At 33.0% G+C, this 20,888-nt stretch overlaps 4 protein-coding genes and 1 long non-coding RNA gene across 12 annotated transcripts; 2 read left to right on the top strand and 3 right to left on the bottom strand.

Moving 5' to 3' along the window:
- Positions 1 to 286: 286 nt before the first annotated feature.
- LOC105249689 (structure-specific endonuclease subunit slx1) lies at positions 287 to 1,877 on the bottom strand. The gene is made up of 4 exons (XM_011255344.3): positions 1,840 to 1,877; positions 1,240 to 1,658; positions 1,047 to 1,098; positions 287 to 963 (listed from the first exon to the last, which is right to left on the bottom strand). Exons 2-4 carry the CDS (start codon positions 1,443 to 1,445, stop codon positions 406 to 408), a joined length of 816 nt encoding a protein of 271 aa, XP_011253646.1. The 5' UTR covers positions 1,446 to 1,658; positions 1,840 to 1,877; the 3' UTR covers positions 287 to 405.
- Positions 1,878 to 2,000: 123 nt separating this feature from the next.
- On the bottom strand, positions 2,001 to 12,147 carry LOC105249641 (fructose-bisphosphate aldolase). 3 transcript variants are annotated; one of them, XM_011255250.3, is made up of 6 exons: positions 11,960 to 12,147; positions 6,208 to 6,417; positions 5,505 to 5,948; positions 4,851 to 5,204; positions 4,010 to 4,143; positions 2,001 to 3,364 (listed from the first exon to the last, which is right to left on the bottom strand). In XM_011255250.3, the coding sequence occupies exons 2-5, from the start codon at positions 6,412 to 6,414 to the stop codon at positions 4,048 to 4,050; spliced, it is 1,101 nt and encodes a 366-aa protein (XP_011253552.1). In that variant the 5' UTR covers positions 6,415 to 6,417; positions 11,960 to 12,147; the 3' UTR covers positions 2,001 to 3,364; positions 4,010 to 4,047. The 3 variants fall into 3 exon arrangements, with proteins under 3 accessions (XP_011253552.1, XP_011253553.1, XP_011253554.1); XM_011255251.3 differs by lacking the exon at positions 11,960 to 12,147 and adding an exon at positions 6,717 to 7,458; XM_011255252.3 differs by lacking the exon at positions 4,010 to 4,143.
- LOC105249640 lies at positions 7,888 to 11,952 on the top strand. 3 transcript variants are annotated; one of them, XR_889061.2, is made up of 5 exons: positions 7,888 to 8,048; positions 8,133 to 8,248; positions 9,313 to 9,518; positions 10,639 to 10,746; positions 11,563 to 11,952. It is a non-coding gene; the product is annotated as an uncharacterized LOC105249640 (long non-coding RNA). The 3 variants fall into 3 exon arrangements; XR_002192484.2 differs by having other exon boundaries at positions 9,309 to 9,518; XR_002192485.2 differs by lacking the exon at positions 9,313 to 9,518.
- On the bottom strand, positions 11,961 to 16,758 carry LOC105249639 (fructose-bisphosphate aldolase). Of its 3 annotated transcripts, XR_003123266.1 has the most exons (8): positions 16,720 to 16,758; positions 15,738 to 15,947; positions 14,958 to 15,274; positions 14,394 to 14,613; positions 13,954 to 14,133; positions 13,568 to 13,728; positions 12,541 to 12,786; positions 11,961 to 12,206 (listed from the first exon to the last, which is right to left on the bottom strand). XR_003123266.1 is itself a non-coding variant. In XM_025412054.1 (7 exons), exons 1-6 carry the CDS (start codon positions 16,756 to 16,758, stop codon positions 13,570 to 13,572), a joined length of 1,125 nt encoding a protein of 374 aa, XP_025267839.1. In that variant the 3' UTR covers positions 12,836 to 12,891; positions 13,568 to 13,569. The 3 variants fall into 3 exon arrangements, 1 of the variants encoding a protein (XP_025267839.1); XM_025412054.1 differs by lacking the exons at positions 11,961 to 12,206; positions 12,541 to 12,786 and adding an exon at positions 12,836 to 12,891; XR_003123339.1 differs by lacking the exons at positions 11,961 to 12,206; positions 12,541 to 12,786; positions 13,568 to 13,728; ... (1 more) ...; positions 15,738 to 15,947; positions 16,720 to 16,758 and having other exon boundaries at positions 14,456 to 14,613; positions 14,926 to 15,313.
- A 584-nt stretch (positions 16,759 to 17,342) lies between these two features.
- On the top strand, positions 17,343 to 19,567 carry LOC105249642 (NKAP family protein CG6066). Of its 2 annotated transcripts, none has more exons than XM_011255254.3 (3): positions 17,343 to 17,593; positions 18,065 to 19,292; positions 19,437 to 19,567. In XM_011255254.3, exons 2-3 carry the CDS (start codon positions 18,079 to 18,081, stop codon positions 19,564 to 19,566), a joined length of 1,344 nt encoding a protein of 447 aa, XP_011253556.1. In that variant the 5' UTR covers positions 17,343 to 17,593; positions 18,065 to 18,078; the 3' UTR covers position 19,567. The 2 variants fall into 2 exon arrangements, with proteins under 2 accessions (XP_011253556.1, XP_011253555.1); XM_011255253.3 differs by having other exon boundaries at positions 17,343 to 17,801.
- The last annotated feature ends 1,321 nt before the right edge of the window (positions 19,568 to 20,888 follow it).

Raw genomic sequence — 20,888 nt, 5'->3', positions numbered from 1 at the left:
CTAATGCACCTGTAACAGTTAACGTTTCACGTGTCACACATTGTTCGAATTAAGGTCGATATAGTATAATGTATTCGTGTCATAATCATATACCGTTTATCTAGTAACATTGCACAAGTAAAATTTTATAAAAGTAAATAGCTAAAAAAAGAAAGAAAATATATAATATATGAATGTAAGAATTTCAGATGATTAAATTAAAATTATTGTAACATATGTTAGATACACACACACACATGTATACATATATAAAAATAAATATTTATGTATAATTTTCACAATCTCTCTTATGATTTTTCAATGATATGTTTATGAGGTAATAGATGAGATTGCCGCTATTCTGCTACAATAAATTAAATTAAGTAAAAATTCATATTTATATACAAATAATTATGTAATATACTACTAAATGTCACTATCGCTGGAAGAAAAGTCAGCATTAGTCTTTTCGAGATTTTGATAGCATCCATTCTTCTTTCTTATAAGATCTCCCCAAAGAATATTAGTTTTGCATGTAGGACAAGTACCTTCGATCGGTACGATCATTGCGTTTTTGGTGAATTCTTTTGCTAAACAAATCAAGTGTGCAATCAAAAGGCAATTTGGTTTTATACAAGCGACAGAATCTCTCTCTGTCATACTGGAGTCACAAAAGAAACAAAATATTGATTCTTGTGACAAAATATTATCTGTTTTTATTCCTTGTGTTGGCTTAATTTTACAACTGGTAACTTTACCATAGCATATAGGCATGTGTAATGGTAAAGATATACATCCGTGATATCTCTTAGAAAATTCATAATCCAACCAACGTAATGTCAAGGGTAAGCGGTGCCAAGGCCCAACTTTTAACATTTCAGACAAGATTATCAAACAGAAATCAAACTTTGTTTGCGTTGACTTCTTCTTGGGAATATGTTTCAACCGTCTACTCTCGTGTGGATGCTGCCAAGCCCATTCAAACTAAAATGCAATGCCATACATTTAAAACACAAATTTATTTTAAAAGATGAGTCGCAACTTACTTTTTATCACTGAAAACTTACTCTGAGTGCAGAAGTGCTATTAGGGAATCCATAAACGATCAAGATCATGTTCCTGAAAATAAAAATTGTTGGAATTCAGAATATATATATATGTATAGAAAGTTAAAATTTATTTCATCAATTTATTTAGAAAATAGATTGTATTGATTGTATAAATTTGCCGTTTAACAAGAAAAAGCCCCTTGTGTCTTACCATGGTCCTTTCTGGCTAGTTTTCCAAGCTCCACCATGCTTTTTACCAGCATTATGTTGCTTAATCCTGCGCCTTGGATCTACAGTGTAACCTATATACGTTCTGCCCCGATACTTTGGATTGGTGCAATACAGCAGGTACACTCCAAAAAACTGCTCCACTACTTCGAGCTCTTCTTTCATCATTGAGCATTTCTCGGAGCACATGGATTTAACTCATAAAGTTTATTAGCACATTTAATAGATTTTCTCGGTGTGTTTATATTTATATCCGTCCGAGCCGACGTCATTTGACGTTTGACGGAATTTCTCCAATAGTGCATTGCCCTCCTTTTTAGGATGCGTTCGGACACTATCCGTGGATTACAGTAGCTTCTAGGTGACCAATCGGCACAAAGAAATCTTGCTCGTTTGTTTACCCTATGGACAAAATTTCCAAACGTATTCTTATCACAGCTATGCTTCTCTTTTATATCTACAAATTTCAAAGTTCCAAAATCTATGCGCGTCAGTTGCGAAGAAAATAGATAGAGATGTAGAGTATCGTTGTCTTTCTTTTACATTCTATAACTAAAAGATAATACCCTTGATTCATACTTACTATATTAAACATTTGTACAAAGCATGAAATATGAAAAGAATTCATTCTGTTATATTATTATTATCATTATTATATTATTACATTCCTTTCATCAATATTTATAAGTTTTAATATTCTCACTTGAAGATACTTTGAGGAAAACTTTTCAAATAAATCAAGCATTTTTTTGCCCTCCACAGTTGTATTTGGTGACCTAGATTACAATGAAAATATTTAGATATATAACACCGAGATAATTCTCAATATAGATTACTTAGGTGTCTATGCAAGATACATGTAATATCGTATAAGTATAGATATAACACAATATAGCATGATTTCATAATATTCGACATAGTCGCTAATATAAACATTTATTATATTCGCTTTATTTTGCATATTTCTGTTTTTTTGTTCTTTTTGCTTCTTTTTATTTTATACATGTAGAATATCGTGTAACGACATTGACAATATATACATGTATGTGTGTATATACACACGCACACATATATTTATTCTTTTATAATCATAGAATAATAATCATAATAATAAGTATCATAATATATCGAATCTGCTCGCGTTCGGTGTATAACATTTCGATTTTCGTCCTTATAGGTCATTTAATGCTGTTGGAATCGAATCTCGTCAAATTGATTGTTAGGTGAATCGAAACAGTAGCGAAAATAAACATTGTTGACCAAAAATTAAAGCGGATGATTATGTCAAAAATTAATTCGAGGAATTCTCGATATTTCATACATTTAATATGAAGCTATTTATCAATTTTCGGCGCAAATTTTCTAATGAAATCCATATAATTCCAAGACGAAGCATTAAACCAATATGGTAGTCAAATTAAATTAGATAAATACATCAAATCGGAAAAATATTATCCTTGTTTTTCGTCTTCTACATTGAACTATATAGATATTCTGTCACCTTTATATCGAATGAAAATCTTTATAGTACACTAAAAAGAAATATCTATAAATTTTTTCTTTATAATAATTTTCCTTTTTTTAGTGAATCATGCGACTTTTGAGTAGCAATAGCGTTTGTCCCAATAGGATAAATTTTATTAGTGAAATTTCATCAAATCGATTTGAGCGACGAATCGAATTATACACGGTTTAGAACCAATTAAAAATTATAATCAATCGACAGAAATTTACGTAAAAAGATTTTACGTGGATATAAAAGGCTGGTTAAAACTTGATTTAAAAATGTACGATTATTTCCATGAAAAATAATCTGTGTTTAAAAGGAGGAAAAAAGTGAAAATTTGTGTTGAAAATTTTGTGCGCGTTTTGTTCGTCCTCGAGAAAAATTCCTTCTTCGCGCAATTTTAAAGGAAGGACGATGACGACGATGATCCTGCAAAATACTTCCAACGATGGTTTAATTTCACGTTTCTAATGATATTCTTTTACATCAAATTTCTCTACGAATCAATCTAATACGCGTGGTTGGCGACGAAAAGTGTTGCATCTCCCGCGGCGCCAGTGACACCACCTGCATATTTGCCTAGCGCCGAGTCGCTGTTAGCCTATTGGAAAACAGAGAAGACATAATTTTACTTTTGATACTCAGTGAACGTGTTTTTCAACAAAATTTGCAAAATAAAATGTCAAGATGAAAGAAAATTTCATTTCTGAACAAATTCAATAGCAAACAAGTTTGTGCCATTTTTGGCTCAAATATTTCATAAGAATTTTATAAAACTTTAATTTATTGTGCTTGTATGTGTGATATTAATTGAATTTCAAGAGGTAGAATTAATTAACAACAAATTTAAATTAAAAGTTCTTGAACATATTATATATAGAAATTTTTGTATATAATTACGATTGTTCTCTCTCTTCCAATGTACTGTATAATTTATAAAACTTGAATGTTTCTCTCTTTCATGAGAATAGAAAAGAGCACACACGCGCATTACAAATAATACATACATATACGTGCACATACACATAAACAACTAAACAAATAAACTATTTCAGCTGCATCGATAAAAAAATAATATAAGCATAATCTCATTATTACGAGAAATATCATAAATTACATTTTCGTATCGTGAGGGGAGAAAAACAGTTAAAAACAGTTAAAAATCGATTATTCATTACAGCGAATGGCTAAAGGATAAAGATTGCAAGAAAAGATAGTATTCACGATTAAGACTCATTATACTTACCACCATAGAAAATGCAAACAAATGATTTTTTTTTGTTTTTAGAAGTCGAGAGTATTGGTGTAGAGAGAAATGCCAGCGGCTTTGCTAGAAATGCTGCCAGCAATGTAATTGCCTTGGCAAGCTGCAGTGTTTGCCTAAACAAGCATATATTACGTAGCATGCAAAATAGGTACGGATTAGGTGGTCAAAAATTACAGTTAATTAGTACAGATTACAAGATTTTTTTTCTAAAAGAAAACTACTTGCATTGAGCATATACAAGAAATAAAAGTGCAAAGATGATTCAACAATGTAAAAACAGAATTATTTTGAAAAGTAAAACACAGAAGTCGAAAGGCAAACAGTTAGTGACAGTTATACATAGACACAAAGAGTAAATGAATAAATGAAAGCTGAATAAAAAAATATAAATTTAAAATATAAATAAAGCAATTAACAAATGGTGTAAATTCAAATTTACACGTGCAATCTATAATTTAAAATACTGTAATTACTATAACTCTTTCAATTACTGTAAGGATAAATTACATAGAAATATTTAATAAAGTGTCGCCAAGAATAAGGAATTTCTATTATTTAATCAAAATATTCTCGAAAAAATAAATTTTTAATTTTCTACTATATTCTACTCTCCGCGCGTTAATTATATATATTATTTATTTATCGAAAGCAAATTGATTTCACAAATTGATAATAAATAAGAAATAATATGATATTGTCCAGAAATTGCAATAGTATGAGAGTTATAATAACGATTATAACGAATTTTTCGTCTGTAAATTAACGTTTCGATAAAATGAGAAACTTGGTGACGTTTCATCATGTGTTCACCACCCTTTACCTTTGCTCTCTTAAGCAACTCCTGCTGGCCGGCGGGGACCTGATCGGCTTTGCCTTGCCAAGCGCGAAGCACGGAAGCCTGAAGAGCGCGTCCGTAGCTAAAGGTCAACGCCCAAGGTTTCTTTGCCGGAAACTTATTGATAGCATCTAGATTGACCGATGCCTCCTCCTCGGATTGACCACCGCTGAGGAAGGTGATACCGGGTACCGCCGCTGGCACGGTGCGCAACAACGCCGTCACCGTAGCGGCGGCAATCTGCTGGGGAGTCGCCTTCGTCGAGTAGCTCTGACCCGGCGTCACCATGTTTGGCTTGAGCAGCGTTCCCTCGAGATATACATGGTGATCTGAGAGTGCCTGAAAATTGAGATACATGTTATCAAAATTTATTGTACTATATATAATACGAGTGGTAAATATCTCAACAATCAGTCATATTTTGAAAATGTTAAAAGATTACGACTTTTCAAGTATACAAGTGATTATCAAAACAATCTTGTAAGGTTCTTAAAAGATTATTAGATATTTTTCATGTAATAAAAGTCTCTCGATTTAAAATCTAGTGTCATTAATATAGGAAATGATAATGAAAATCTCGTTAAAACAAACTCGTTGTTTGCAATCTTCTTTTTCAAATAATGTAAAGACAAACGGCACCTTGTAAACGGCCGCAAGGACCTCTTCCGTAACCTGTTCGCAACGCACAATATCATGGTCACCGTCAGGAAGGATTTCAGGCTCGACAATCGGTACAATCCTAGCGCTCTGACAGATGGAGGCATAGCGGGCCAGCACGTTGGCATTCTCCAGGATAGCAAGTTTGCTCGGCGTGTCCTTTGTAATCTTCAACACGCATCGCCATTTGGCGAAGTGGCAGCCGTCCTTCTTGTACTGGATGCAACGTTGCTGAAGATCATCGAGACCCTGGGTTGTGCATTCGTTATTCGTGCCGAATAGCGGAACGATACCTTTGTCGACTTTGATGCCGGGGATGATGTTACGTTGTTTTAGTAACTCGACGAATGGCGTGCCGTCGTCGGCCTTTTGATAGAGGGTCTCATGAAAGAGGATCACTCCGGAGATGTGTTGTCCGATGGCATCCTGGGGAGAAGAGGGAATTTTATATATTAAAATCATTATATTTTGCGCAAGCGAAAATTTAAAAAATTCTTTGAGATGACTTTAACATGTTTAGATGTTATATATGCAGGGTGTCTCAGAGTATTATATACAAATGCTTGTGAGGAGGTAGAGCGCAGTAAACACCCTGTATATATGCAATATAAATTTGAATATATTTTCTCTCTCACTGAAAGCAGTATTTTTTTTGTGCAAATTCTCCACCATGAATCGGACGCACCTTCGCTGTGGTAAAAAGAAGTTGTCTATAAGCCTTGCGGTTTTCCTCGGTGTTCTCAACATTGATACTCTGAAGACGTTTGCCAATCGTCGAGGTCGATTCGTCGGCGGCCAAGATACCCTTGCCGGGTTCCACGATCTGCTGGGCGATCGCGCGTAGTTCCTCCTTCAGCTCGGGTTCGAGGGTATCGTACTTTTCTGCTACCATTTTCTGTAAATAAATTAGCGCTCTGTTAGTCACAATTATCGCATACAAGCGTAGCGATTAAGCTATTCTTGGCAATAATTTTGATGATGTCGATTAAATTGCGTTTCGATGAATCGGAGAATGATTAAATATGATGAAAGCTAGCTGAGAAATTAACTCGAATCATTAATAAATATCTAGTATATAGTCCACTCTCCAATATAGGTAAAAAAAAAAATAAATAAAAAATTTACGTAATTCCACACCGATATCTTAAAGTTGCCAATCTATCGATTCAAGAGACGGTCCGAAATTATACTCACCCACTCGATGATTTGTAGGGTGCTCTTTTAGCGGATTTTAACAGGAATGTGCGCATCCAATTAATGAAACGTAGACGAGACAACGCTTTCAATATTAATGAATAAAGCCGCAAGATCGTATCGCGGAATGAAAATATTATTGATCTCAACACCTATGTCAAGTCACACACATACACACGCACAAACACACACACGGGGGTAACCCGTGATTATATATCTGTCTTATTTCTCTCGAGGACTTGACAGGATGATCGAAGAAGCGGCAGCTCCGTCGTGGCGTCATAGTCGAGCGTGAACCGGAATGCGTAGCGTCTCGACGCATCTCGCGTCGTCGGATTTACGCGGCGATGATGATGATAACGCGGCCGACAATGTTGTTGCAATCATAGAGAACGATCGTCAGGACGTCTACGTCTACATCTACCGTTGTCGAGCGCGCCGCTGCTTATCATTTCCCAGATGGGTTCGCGGCGTTCGTTTTCTTTTCGCGCGCGGCGAAACGAGCAATTTAATCGAGAATCTTGAATAATCGACGAATCAAACACCGATACGACGAGAGAAAGAGAGACCGGGAGTAAACTAAGAGAGAGAAAATTGAGAAGATAAACGCGCCGATTACGGGGTGGCGAGCCCCCGCGCGCGGGTGGCTTGATATCTCTTTACTCGACTACATCTCGTCGCGTTGCGTTTCTCGAGCGAACGAATCCGCGAGCGCGTCTCGTACGGCTGCGACTCGCCGACTGTCGCCTCGCCGTTTTATCCCGCGATGCATTCCACCCCCGTTCGCCGAGGAAGGGGAAAGGGATGGCGGATGGGTGTTGTACCTGGTCCTGCAATGCACCGCAGCCGTGCACCGCAAGACAGGGGAATCGAAGAAAGGCGAGAGGACGAGCAGGGATGGCGCGTCCCGCACCGCCGTGCTGCCGAGAGGGTGAGAGAGGACCGGCTAGCCGCAATGCAGCACGCGCAGACGTTCTCGGTGCGCGCGCTCTCCCTGCCAGAGTTCACCCTGAATTCGCTCTTACAACTTGAACCGCCGGCATCGGCCAATCTCCTTCGAGCGAAACGCGCACCGCGTTGACACTTAACTGTTCCCTCCCCCCGTGGATCGATATCGATAATTTCGTATCGTTATTCCGTCAAGTTGCCAATCTCTCTGCTCCGTTTTTATCTAAAAAGAGACTTTTGTCTCGGTGACATGTGATTAAAATTTATAATAAGAGAGAGAAAAATTATTCAATATTACAGTCGCTTAATAAGATCGATCAGTTTAATGCAAAACTTTTTCCCAAGACTGTTGAGTAATTTCGATGCTTTGTCGATTATAATGTTGTAATTATAAATTTATAATTTATATGCGCGACGCGAAGAGAAACATCGCTATGCTTATTCTTGTTGTTTTGAAAAACTTTCTAGAATGTATCCATGGCGGGATTAAAGATGAGAATTTATGGTTACGAAGAAATATGAGGCTGAAGGGAGTGTAAAGTAACATATCCGCTTGCAACTGTGACAAGAATCGCTATGAAATGGTGAGCTAAATTTCGAAAATTTAATTTTGTCCATTTGTACATTTAATTGTATTTTTACACGCGATTATTAAGTAAAAATCATTTTGCTCGTTACAAATATGATGCAATTTATGTGCTTCGAGATTTGGCCAAAATTTAATTTTCCTTTCTTTGTTAATTAATTGAATTAATCGCAAGTTTAAAGAGTTATATAGATTTTCATACATGTGCAATCAAACATTTTTCGTACAAAGTGTTGCTGAATATTAAAATAAACATGTACATATAGGAGAAGACATTGAGAAATTTATGTGAGCGATAACGGATTCAATTAGAAAATAATTAAATACTTGAAAAGAGAATGTAATTCATCGTTTGAAAATATTAGCGTAGACATAATCGAATCGAACAAACTAAATCCTCGATCACTGTCTCCGACAAAAAGTTCCGACGAAAACTGCTATTTTTATCTTTATTATGCGAGACAGTTATAAACTACCCAAAATAACTACTCGGAGTTGGATCACAAGCGCTAAAGTTTCCGTGCATAGTGATGAGTAAATATGAGGGCATAATTACATTATGTTATTATTTATTATATTTCATGTCTGTTATTTATCTAAAATTTTTTAATGAAACATTTATTTCAAATGCAAAAATTGTCAAGCTTAATTTTGATAAAAAATTTTGATTTAAATTAAATCAATGACAAATTATTTGCACGTGATAATGTCACATCATGCATAATTATTATTGAGGATATATTTCGATATAAATTGGTGTCCGAAACATATATTAAGTTTGCGTTGCATGTGTTACATAATCTTGCGCAAATCGCTTTCGTGGCGCAATGCGATATAAAGATGTTTGCTAAGTCACGCGCATGTCGAATCGGACATACATATCTGATCATACCTGCTCAATTATATATACCCATCATCCTTGCCGTCTTATATTGATAATTGTCATGATCATAAGACTCGACTATGGGAAGCGACTTTTGGAGCAACGGTTTGTCGCGGCTTTTTTTACGTTTGCAAACCAAGTCTCTATTTGATAAGTCAATATACGTATATGTAAGGAAGGTTTGCTGGAGGGACACTGGAAGGTGGAAGGACACTGCGGTTGACCGACGTGGAGGTTTACGCGAAATACGCTTGCGCCGTATTTCCTGATTAGAAAAGGTTCAACGTCGAGCAACTTGAATACCGTACGTATTCGCTAGATTCGGAGTACGCAGTGCGTTTATAAAGTTCGCGATGCCGACTTCGTAAACAGATCGACTAACTAGGTAAGCCCTATCATTCGCATCTCATTTATTAAAATTGCCTTAGGACTCGACGCGCATCTAGTTTTAAGAATTGACAATTATTGACAATTAATTTAGGACTTGAGTTGTATGGGAACAAAATATAAATTCGGTATCGTAACAAATTTTTAAAGCGGCAAAAGTCTTTTTCGTCAAAATTCGGATACGAATTGCATCATTGGAGAAAACAAATGCGTATAGCGTTACGTACAAGTTGATAACTTGCCCAACGCATAGCAATTTACATAGCGATATATTTACACCGATAGTAGTTTTATAATAACATTATCGCTCTATAAATATCAGAGGAAAGTGCAAAGTGAAAGTAAGAATTGTCAAATAAAATTGTTCAAACTTGAAGTAACTTATGTTATTGATGTGAAATAGCGACAATTTTCATATACGTAGTCTACTTTTTCTGAAAACTGAAAAATTTGCATTTGTAAAAAAAATATACATCAATGTTTAACGAGTATCTAGTTATAGTATTCTAACAATAAGTACAATTTGTTGTCTTCTCCATTTTTTCTCAGTTGAAAAGAGGACTTTTTAACACCGATATATTCTGTAATTATCGAATTTAATTGTAACATGTTAAAAAAGGAAATGATCATTTCCCTCTCTTTCTTAATGTTTTGAAGTTATTACAAGATATACAAAAATATAAAATGCTAATTGCAAACGTAATAATTAAAATTTTAATCATGTATATTTATAAAAATATACCGAAAGAATTAATAATGGTATATATAATGGTTTATTTCCAGCTGAGGGCACTCGCGCATGCATACATACATGCCAATTGTCTTGCCTTAATGCATATACTCGCTAATAATTCGATTTGCACGTGACTATCTTTTGTCAAAATAACATTCAACATGTTTATGCATGCCTATAGATGCTGCATTGCATAAATATTTAGTATTTAGTATTTGTCCACTGATAATTTTTATATATGTATTTTATATATATCGCGATTGCAAATTAATTTATCAAGTTCTATGAGTTCGTGTTTTTATTGTATTATGACTCCTTTATCGCTGTTTTTGTCGCTCAAGTTTTTAGTTATCGATCGCGTATAACGGAATGTGTGCCCTTCCAGAACCACGTGTTAGTGTGTTACTGTGTACGAAGGTGAACGTGCTCAACTGCATGCGAGAAGACGGCTTTTCCGGCTTTCAGATAAATGACGCAATTTCGTCAAAAAATTGTATGTACTTTTGATATAAAATTCTTTAAAGCACAAATAAGTAGCTTCTCAACACTTTATGCGATAGAATAGCAAAATGTTTAATTCGGTATTGCATTTAATTGGTATGTATGTATATATAAGTATTTTATTTACAATGTCGTGAGCCTTAAAGTTGTCCTAAAAACATAAAATCTATTTTTTTTAATATAGTCAATTTTTCTAAATAAAAAATTATATTCAATTTTTTGCGCGAGTCAAATCAATATTTGATATAATTTTATTATTATTATATTTAGTAATTTAGTATAATTTTTCATATATAATATACATACATTTTTATATGTAATAAAATGTACATTTTTACTGTCGAGCATAAATACCGCGCATTTATTAACACGTCATTAAAAATCATTAACAAATTATAGAAAACTAAATATTCTTGCTATTCCCGTTTTATTATAAATTAAACAAGAAAGAAATTTGACAAATTTCCTCTTATACATCGAGATTTGGGCATTTTTTGAAAGAAATACAATTACATTTCACGATAGTCATGAAATATTTTATCGCTATGTATATACGAATCTTTCTTATCGATCATGTACTCTACATCAAGTTCGTAGCAATTAATTGAGAAATTTAAAGAATGAAATTGACATACAATTTCAATGAATTTAAATTTTGCTACAGACACACGCATAAAATTAACATATGTATTTATTGAAGGCAATTAAAGTATATTGTATTGAAAAATATTTTTATCTCGCATCTAATATCATCATATCATATCATTGTGTAGCATTTATATTTGACTTTATGAATAAAATTTTACAGAGTTCGATTCGACCACTATGTATGACAAGAGATGCGTATGAGATGCATAGAGTTTGCGTATTGCAAAAATATCTCCCGCACGCTCGCACATGATAGGTCACGCGTGCACAACGCGCGTGCGTGTATAAAAATCCTGGAGCCGGAGTAATAGGAGTGACGTATTAAGTAAAGTATTAAGATTTCGAGGAGAGGCAAATGTTGACACACGTCGATTAATACTGATCAATTAACAAGCGGACAAGAGACGTACGCAACATTGATGACGATCAAATGTCAGTCAAGGTCAAAGGTCGTTATAGGTAAATTCAAGTGTAAAATATCAAATATTTCTCTCGAAACGGTACGAAATGATATCCATAAAAAGACATGGAATTTTCCCGAGCAGACCAAGACTCACCTGCTTGTGGAAATGTGAATTCGATCGTGTGAGGAAATCGTGCACGTATGTCAATCCACGTACAACTCAGCTGACGGTTGCAGTGCGACTGAGAGGGACTATGCGAGCCGTCGTCGGTTTCAAAGCTTTCTGATTGCGAGTGTATTTGTCACGCGCATGCGCTCTTGCTCTCTCGTTTATGCGGGTACTCAACTTGTATCGGACGAACGTGCGATCAGATGGTCGGTGATTTTGTCTGATCTTAAACCTAAAGTTAAAAAGGAGAATATGTAAATTTCTCATGCAATTTCTCTAGAACTCATTTGAAAAATGAACAATAATAATTATAAAAATTCGAAAAAATGTACAGATACATACGATATGAAACATACACAAATAAAAAAAATAATAAAAAATAAATTTGATATGAGATAAAAACAGATTTGAAATTTAATTTACAATTAATATTTTATTTCGTCCTCATTAATGAATATTATTTCAAGACAATTGCTAATCAGATGGATTAATTATCTCATCACATGATTGGACATGCATATTATATATGTATGAACTAAGCTCAATTAAAAACTGTCTTGTAATACCAAAGTAAATTTTCTTGAATGACATTGTTCTGCAGCACATTCACTTATTACGTTACTGGCATATATCACATGATGAATGAGCCATCTAGGAAAGAGGGCATTGGAGCATCGTTGGGGATGACGACATATCGACCAGTACATGAACAGGCAAGTCCAAGCACAAGAGCTTCGCGCTGAGAACCGCCACTTTAAAGGTCAGTCAAGGGCACCTTGTTCGACATTCATTGAAACTGACGAGTGCATTTTCTAAACATTTTTAAAGATTGATGAATCTGTTGATGTATAACTTAGTATCGTCGGGACGTGCCTTCTTTTTTCATACGTCAAACTGTCATATCGCGTGTGATAAGTCTGTTGATAAAATGAGCTCGATTAGATACTCTTTTTCATCTTATCTGCCAGTAAACTTTAAATGATACAATTTCTTAGGATTATTGCATAATTTTTTCACATCATATTTATTCAATGTATTCGAAATTTTCTTTATATTACTAAATATATGAAAATGTTTATACAAGTTGATAATGTTGAATGCAATAGAGAAGGATAGAAAGATATAAACATGTTTATGCTATTCAATTTTTTTATACGTGTAAAGTTGGATAAAAATGATATTTTGAGTGAAAAATGATAATTTTATAAGCATATTACGCCGTCTTAACGTTATGCGTGCAAAATAGTTTATCATTATTCATAGTCAAACACTGAATATATATGCGTCTCTATGGCAATTGTACAATTTTAGATCACCGAAGATAAAAAAGATGATAAAAGATATGTATCATATTACGTATATAAATGCGTTTCAGTTTTTTATTTAATAGAGAATATACTTTCCGGACGAGAAAAAACGTGAAAAAGCTTAATTATTTATCCCAACAAAAAATATGATGCGGGAAATAGTTTTATCCTTTATCATTTTTTATATAAAAAAATGTGCTTGTAAAATTGTGCTTTGTGTATAATAATAAAAAATAAATCTGTCCTTTATCTTATCTAATTGATTTGATTTTTCTAATGTTCTTACGATCAAATAATTTCGTTGACACTACGAATACACGTATTGTCCTCTCCAAATTGTAACTTTCCTAAAGATGCTTCGGAGCATAACTTGGCTCTTTCGAGAAAGATTGCTTGAGCTTTATTTACATTTTCCGGATTGTTTTTCCAAATTTTCATCGCTAAATTCTACAATAAAACAGATAAGTTTCAAAAATATTAAGTTTTAATATTTCTCAAGATTTAATATAAGTTTATTACAAGATGTTTCAAATTATTTGCGTTCTCTCTGTTGCATAGATATTTTTTTACCGTTTACCATCTTCAATTTTGTCAAAAGAATTTATGACGAAAAATGCTATTAAGTAAATTTAATTATTTAAAAAAACAAATTGAACATGAATTTTGATGCACCTGCAGAGCACGTCCGTAACAGAAACTGAGTCTCCATATTTTCCTATCATCGTGCATATTAATTGCATTAAGATTTAGTACAGATTCTTCATCACTTTGACCACCGCTTAGAAAAAAGATTGCCGGAACCGCTGCGGGAACTGTTCTTCGTAGTGCTTTTAACGTATATTCAGCGACAATCTATAATGCAACTTTTGCGAATATTAATACATCGACAATTTACACAGTATTAATTAAATATATAGAATTTTTAATTAAAAAAGTTTAATTTTAAGTTTAAAAACAATTAATCATTAATTTATATTTATAATAAAGTATTTTAATCAATTTATTATAATTTATATTTTTTAAAGAAATATTAAATAAAAAGATACATGTTTTTAGGAGAAAAAATATCATTGTATGTATGCTTTATCTTATTAAAGTTTATTAAATGACACCTGTGATGTGCATCTTGGATTTTGAATTCCAGACAACACCATTGCTGGTTTCAAAACCATCCCTTCGAGGTACACGCGATGCTCGTTCAGTGTACGGAATAAAATGGACAGCATCTCTTCATGAGCTCGCAGAGCTCGATTTATATCGTATTCGCCGTTGTTCAATATTTCCGGTTCTACTATGGGAACCATTCGCGCGCTCTGACAGATGTTGGCAAACCTGAATAACACGAGATATTCGAAAATACACCGGCAAAAATATGTTACGCATTACACAACGGAAACTTTATGTTGCGCAACAACTGTTTCTCAAACTGTTCTATGCAATTTCCATACGTAAATTGTCGCTTTTACAATTTTATTAAATTTCAAATTTTTATATACAAATTGCACAAAAACATGATCGTATCGTTACAAACGTGAAAAGAGCGATATGTGTATGTAGATTTTATGACATACATGCTTGATGAAATTTATTGCGCAACACAACGCCCACATGAATTTTTACGAGCTTGCCAGTCGTGATATATACATATCAAAGTGAATATCAAAGTGGTCAGACACCTCGCGAGGACGTTTGCATTGGTGTTCATCGCCAATTGACTGGGACATCGTTCCGAAATTGAAAAAACGCATCTCCACTTGGCGAAATGGCAGCCCTCCTTTTTATAGCGAATACAATTTTCCCATAAGTCATCCAGACCTTGCGTAGTTTTCTCGTCCTCGGTACCAAAGAGCGGAACCAAGCCTCGATCGACCTTGACTCCGGCTACAATGTTCTTTTGACGCAATAACTCTGCAAATTCCACGTCTTTTGACGTTTTCTGATAGATTGTTTCATGATGCAGAATCACGCCACTTATATATTGAGAGAGCTGAGACTAAAACATCGAAAGCATACGAGGTTACAAATATTATAATTTTATAAATGTTATACTATATTAAAATTGTATATTAATTTAGAGAGAAATATAATTAATAATAAATTTAATAATAAATAAATATATATATATTCGTTAATATTATTTATATATAGTTCAAGAGGATATATATTTACACACTCCTGGGTAATAAACACGTTTTTTATAATAAAAATTAATTAATTATATAACAAATTTATACATATTAATATTTAAAAAGAAATTGATTAATTTTTATATATTTAATTATTTTATGCTTATGTTGTCATAATATTTGTCGAGAATAAATTTTTCAAATGCGTTAATTTATTAATTATTGTTCGCTATATTCCTAAATACTACTATGATTGAAGCTATTTAGAATCTATTGCGTCATGTTTTTCTCCTGTGCAATAAGACTTTGACCGTCGTTGTTTGTAGCGACCTTATCCGAGGACAGCAACATTTCTCGATAAGCACATCTTGTGATTTCGGTGTTTTCTATACCGAGATCTTGAAACCTCTGACCCAGATTTGTAGGTGACTCGTCGCAAGCTAACAATCCTCTTCCAGATATGACAATCGCCTCGATGATTTTTTGTAATTCCAAAGAGAGAGCAGGATCGAGTTCGGTACATTTTGTGGATAATGAAATCTGTAAACATGTTACAAAGATCGATGTAAAAATTTTCACTAAAACATGTATTTAGAGATAATAAATTAACAACTGTTAATTAAGCAATTCTTTAAATTTTACAATTAGTTTAGTAAATTTAACATATTTTTGATCTTAACAACAGTTGGAATACATATTGGAAAGCGTATTAAACTAAAGATATTTTTTTTATTATAAATGATCTCTCTCTCTCTCTCTCTCTCTCTCTCTCTCTCTCTCTCTCTCCCTCTTCCTTTGACACGAATGATTGACGTCAAATATTTAAATATCGGAAAATAGATATTTGCATAAATTTTAATGACAATGATTTTAATGAAATTTATCGATAACCCAAAGACACATTTTGCAGTTAATTAGCAATATTAGCAATATTGAGATATCGTTCAAAGAGTGGAAGGATATTTGTAAATATACCGATTATAAATTTGTCTTGCGAAATCAAATTAAATCTTTCAACACACGATTACATTTTGTGTTTGAGAAGTTCGTTTTATTACGCGATCGAATTTAACGTACATAAAATATTTAATATAAAGAAAATAGAGAGAGAGAGAGAGGGAGACTGCTCTTATTAATTATCTTTATATATTAATAAGGAAACGTAACATCTTTTTTATACCAATTGCCGAGTATTTGTATATAAATAATAATATAAAAATGTGTTTCTTTTCTATATTGTCAAATATAATGCATGATAATTAACAATAATAAAGCAACGATTTACATATACGTAATAACGATGAAAGGTTACTTTGTCTTTGCAGCAACATTTTGGTTCCAATTGCGCCATTTTTTAACGTCGACGAAGAGCACACAATATATATACATATATATATATATATATATATATATATATATATATATGACAAAAAAATTTATATATACATATATATGTACTTTTTTAAAAATTTATTCAATCAATGTATTATATCATTTACATACTAATTAATATGTGATTGTATAAACACTTACTACAGAGATTTGTATCAAGCATAAGCCAAATGTGCATTTATTGCGGCATAATCGATATTTTTTAGAAATCGAAGCGAGCGACGAAATCGAAAGTATAAAAATTATCGATTATACCTACCTTATCCGATTAGGCTTTTCTGCCCCTCTTTTCCTTCTCCGAATCTATTTTCAATTAAATTTAACATAGTTTGAAATATAAAATTCTTCTCAAGCGCGTGTATAATTCCAACTTCTGACACATATATTATATGTAACATGCACGCATCCATCGCGAAAAATAGGTTATGCTACATCGAATGCAGATTGTGTGAGATATTACTATTAATTGGTAAAACAGTGTACGACCTTATCATTAATTGGCAATACAGATGTGTGACATTATCGACATTAGGAAATTCATCTATCGCATTGGTCGTGATATATCTTGGAGTCGAATTTCATTCGGCTATCTAGTAAATTTGCTCACTTTTATAATTTTCACTCAATAGTGTGATCGACGAATCGACCCCATTTGTTTGGCCGGTCGTTTGCATATGTTCGCATACCGTGATATCAAGCGGGCAAGCGGGCTATCCAGGTCTTTCACGACGATTCGCAGACTGCGGTGGGTGTGCGGCGTGCGGTGTGCGCTGTTCTTGCTTTTCGAAACGAAGGTATAAAAAGTGATTAGAAATTGATGAAATAAGTAAATGTTTAGCGCGTTTTTGCAAATTATCAATTTTTCAATCGACAAATTGGAAGGAGCGAGGCGAGAATATATCTCGCGTTTCATGCGACAATTTTGCACGATGATTGTGATCGACGGAAAGAGAGAAAGCGAGAGTTAGGTTAGATTTTGCTTCCGTAACGGTATTGTAGTAGGTAGGTAAAGGTAAACATCCCATCACTGAAATTCTCCGTAAAAGTTGGCCAATTTTTTGCGATTTGTGTAAAGATGCATGTTTTTCAAGTCACAATTATGTTTCATTGTTGGTAATGAACATGAGATATTGCTACAGAAAATGTAGTAATTTTATCAATCATTGTCATGTAAAATTTTTAATTATGCGAAATATTTACAATATTTATTTGTAATACCTTAATTGAATGAAACTGACTTTAAACCAAGTTTTTCTTGTTGGTAGATTGTACGGTAATAATGAATAATCCAGAGAAACCTGCCGAGCTCGTAGAGTCATCTGTCAAAGCTACAAAGGGCAAGCTGAAGAGACGATCAGCTTCTTCTTCCAGTACCGACTCTGAGAAAAATAAGAAGAGACGAAACATATGCAGTAAGGACAAGAGGAAAAAGTCAAAGCGTAGAAGTAGTTCCAATAGTTCCAGTTCTTCTAGCGCTTCGAGTCCAGAGAGAAGTGTACATAAAGAAAGAAGGGATAAAGATGAGGATATGGAGTACAAAACTAAAAGATACGAAAATGGTATGGATTCGCAGAGAAGATTTGGTGGCAAGTATGGTAATAATCAGAGATGGTATAACAAGAGACGGTATAACAATCACGTTCCGTATAATCAAAAAGATTATGGTTATTTTAATTCACGCCCTTATAGGCGTCAGAATTATTATGATAGAAATAGAAGGGACACGTATAACAATTATTATAATAGACACAACAACAGAAATTACGAAAGAACATCTAGTTACGGCAGATCAAGATTACAAGATTATTATAAAAGTACCGGTAGAAATGCAACTAGTCAGTCTGTACGAGAAGACAGTTCAAAAGAGCGAATGAATCAATCGAGAGCTACCTTAATGACGGAAAGTCTCGATTCGATAAAAGATAATACGGAAATAATTGAACAAGCGAAAGAAAGAGAAAAGAAAAAAGGAATTTCGCGCGACAAGAGTCAGCCAAGTCGTAAAAAATTGAAAAGAAAGAGATCTTTGTCTACTTCTAGCTCCTCCAGTATCAGTAGTAGTAGTAGCAGTAGTAGCAACAGTAGCAGTAGCAGCTCCAGTAGCAGCAGCAGCAGCAGCGGCGGCGGCGGCGACATTACTGGCAGTAGTAGCAGCAGCAGTACCGATAGCTCGGAAGATGAAAGAAAGCAAAAGAAAGCTAAGAAGAAAGCTAAAAAATTAAAGAAGGCTATGAAAAAGCGGAAGAAGAAACGGATGAAGAAGAAATTAAAGAAGAAGCTGAAAAAATCTACATCTAAGAAAAAGGGACATAGTAAGAAAAAATCTAAAGAGAATAAAGAGATTCAAGGATCCGGTAAAAGGGAGAGTACAAAGGAAGTTGTACCCGAAGTAATGGAAAAAGCAAAGGCTATGGCGCCTATGACAAAGGAGGAATGGGAAAAGAGGCAGAATATGATTCGCAGAATTTATGACCAAGAAACTGGAAGATACAGGTGAATATATTGTAAAGTAATATAGGACAAGATAATGAAACTAATATAAAAATTTTATAATTTTTTTTTTATCTCGATCTCTAGCATTATATTTTCTTTTACGTTTTATATATGTCTACTAAAATTAATTATCTTTTGATAAAGATTAATCAAAGGGGATGGAGAAGTGTTGGAGGAAATTGTTAGCCGGGATCGTCATAAGGAAATTAACAAACAAGCAACCAAAGGAGACGGCGAGTACTTTCAAGCACACTTAAAGATGAAGGCTCTGTGAGGTACTTTTTTCATGTAATTAATCATAATTGGAACTTTTACTTAAGTTATATATGTATATAACTTCTCTTTATCTCATACAAACAATGATGATATTACATATTTATATTGTATTGCGCCGTTATAAATGCATTTATCTGTGGACATATATATTATAATTATAATTATACATTATAATTATATTTCGCATGCAGGAGAAATAAAATTAAATTTAGGTTTTTTTTTACAACATGGTTAAAAATGTTATGATATATTGAAAGTAAAAATAAAAAAACTATTGTGTATAATTTCAATCTTATTATCAAATCTCATTATATTGAGATGGAGATGAAAATTGAATTAAATTTATTCACATATGCACCAGCAAATTATTATTATAATAAAATATTATCTATGCGCGCGTGTGTAGCATTGACAGATAAATGTTCACTTGTTGATAATTCTTTTGCATATTATTCAGTAACGGTATAATTCATCGTTAACATATTTTGATTATGCTGATAACGATCCGAACTATAAACTATTTATTTATAAATAGTGTGATTTGTATCCTAATCGTTTCGCAAAATGTCTCACGTACTTTAATAATTGCTTTTTAAAATGTCTCCCGTACTTTAATATTTGCTTTTTAAAATGAATTTCGATATTTTTAATTTGGCAATAGTAATGGAAATGTATAGTAAAACAAAAATTTCATCACACTCAAATTTAAACTCTTATTAGATAATCACAAGTTTTCAATGTTTAATAGATAATAGTCTTTTTTTATTTTCTTAAAAGCAAATTTTTTAAATTCTTGATATTTTAATAATTTTAAATTTATATAATTTAAAATTACACAAATTCAATGTAATCACCTGCAAATATAATATTCTATTTTTTATTAACATAATTTTATATGAAATCATTATATTTAATATAAAAAATATAAAAATTCTCACTTTTTACATTAATTTAACAGATTATATTTGAATAGCATTACTTTTCTTAGACAAATCAAGAGATGCACAGAAAACATATAAATAAAATTATATTAAAATTATATTAATTATATCATATTATAAGATCATTCTTTTCGTTCAAATTTTGACTGCGTTTATCTTAGGAATATTCTGCTGTTATATTTTACATTAATGATGTCTTTTCCAATCCTCACATTCGTCTTAGGAATGGATGCTACAATTTTCTCGTCACATTATTATCGATAAATTTCCGGTACACCGCTCTTTTTATTATTTCAAATTTTTATCTTATATATATATATATATATATATATATATATATATATATATGTATATATATATACACATACATTTATTTTTC

Source organism: Camponotus floridanus, unplaced genomic scaffold (genome assembly GCF_003227725.1).
Source record: "Camponotus floridanus strain SB8 unplaced genomic scaffold, Cflo_v7.5 scaffold1, whole genome shotgun sequence".
NCBI classification, from domain to species: Eukaryota; Metazoa; Arthropoda; class Insecta; order Hymenoptera; family Formicidae; genus Camponotus; species Camponotus floridanus.
This window is presented reverse-complemented; position numbering and strand designations above follow the sequence as displayed.

What these genes read in the sequence shown, in the direction of transcription:
- LOC105249689 (XM_011255344.3), bottom strand. Translation starts at nt 1,445, where the DNA reads ATGTGCTCCGAGAAATGCTCAATGATGAAAGAAGAGCTCGAAGTAGTG. An exon ending in ACTAGCCAGAAAGGACCATG is followed by an intron (nt 1,099 to 1,239) that starts GTAAGACACAAG and finishes TTTTATTTTCAG; the next exon opens with GAACATGATCTTGATCGTTT. An exon ending in ATAGCACTTCTGCACTCAGA is followed by an intron (nt 964 to 1,046) that starts GTAAGTTTTCAG and finishes ATTGCATTTTAG; the next exon opens with TTTGAATGGGCTTGGCAGCA.
- LOC105249641 (XM_011255250.3), bottom strand. Translation starts at nt 6,414, where the DNA reads ATGGTAGCAGAAAAGTACGATACCCTCGAACCCGAGCTGAAGGAGGAA. An exon ending in TCCTTGCGGCCGTTTACAAG is followed by an intron (nt 5,205 to 5,504) that starts GTGCCGTTTGTC and finishes CTCAATTTTCAG; the next exon opens with GCACTCTCAGATCACCATGT. An exon ending in AGTTGCTTAAGAGAGCAAAG is followed by an intron (nt 4,144 to 4,850) that starts GTAAAGGGTGGT and finishes ATGCTTGTTTAG; the next exon opens with GCAAACACTGCAGCTTGCCA.
- LOC105249639 (XM_025412054.1), bottom strand. Translation starts at nt 16,758, where the DNA reads ATGGCGCAATTGGAACCAAAATGTTGCTGCAAAGACAAA. An exon ending in TGTTGCTGTCCTCGGATAAG is followed by an intron (nt 15,275 to 15,737) that starts GTCGCTACAAAC and finishes TCGATGTTTTAG; the next exon opens with TCTCAGCTCTCTCAATATAT. An exon ending in GTTACGGACGTGCTCTGCAG is followed by an intron (nt 13,729 to 13,953) that starts GTGCATCAAAAT and finishes GTTTTATTGTAG; the next exon opens with AATTTAGCGATGAAAATTTG.
- LOC105249642 (XM_011255254.3), top strand. Translation starts at nt 18,079, where the DNA reads ATGAATAATCCAGAGAAACCTGCCGAGCTCGTAGAGTCATCTGTCAAA. An exon ending in CAAGAAACTGGAAGATACAG is followed by an intron (nt 19,293 to 19,436) that starts GTGAATATATTG and finishes CTTTTGATAAAG; the next exon opens with ATTAATCAAAGGGGATGGAG.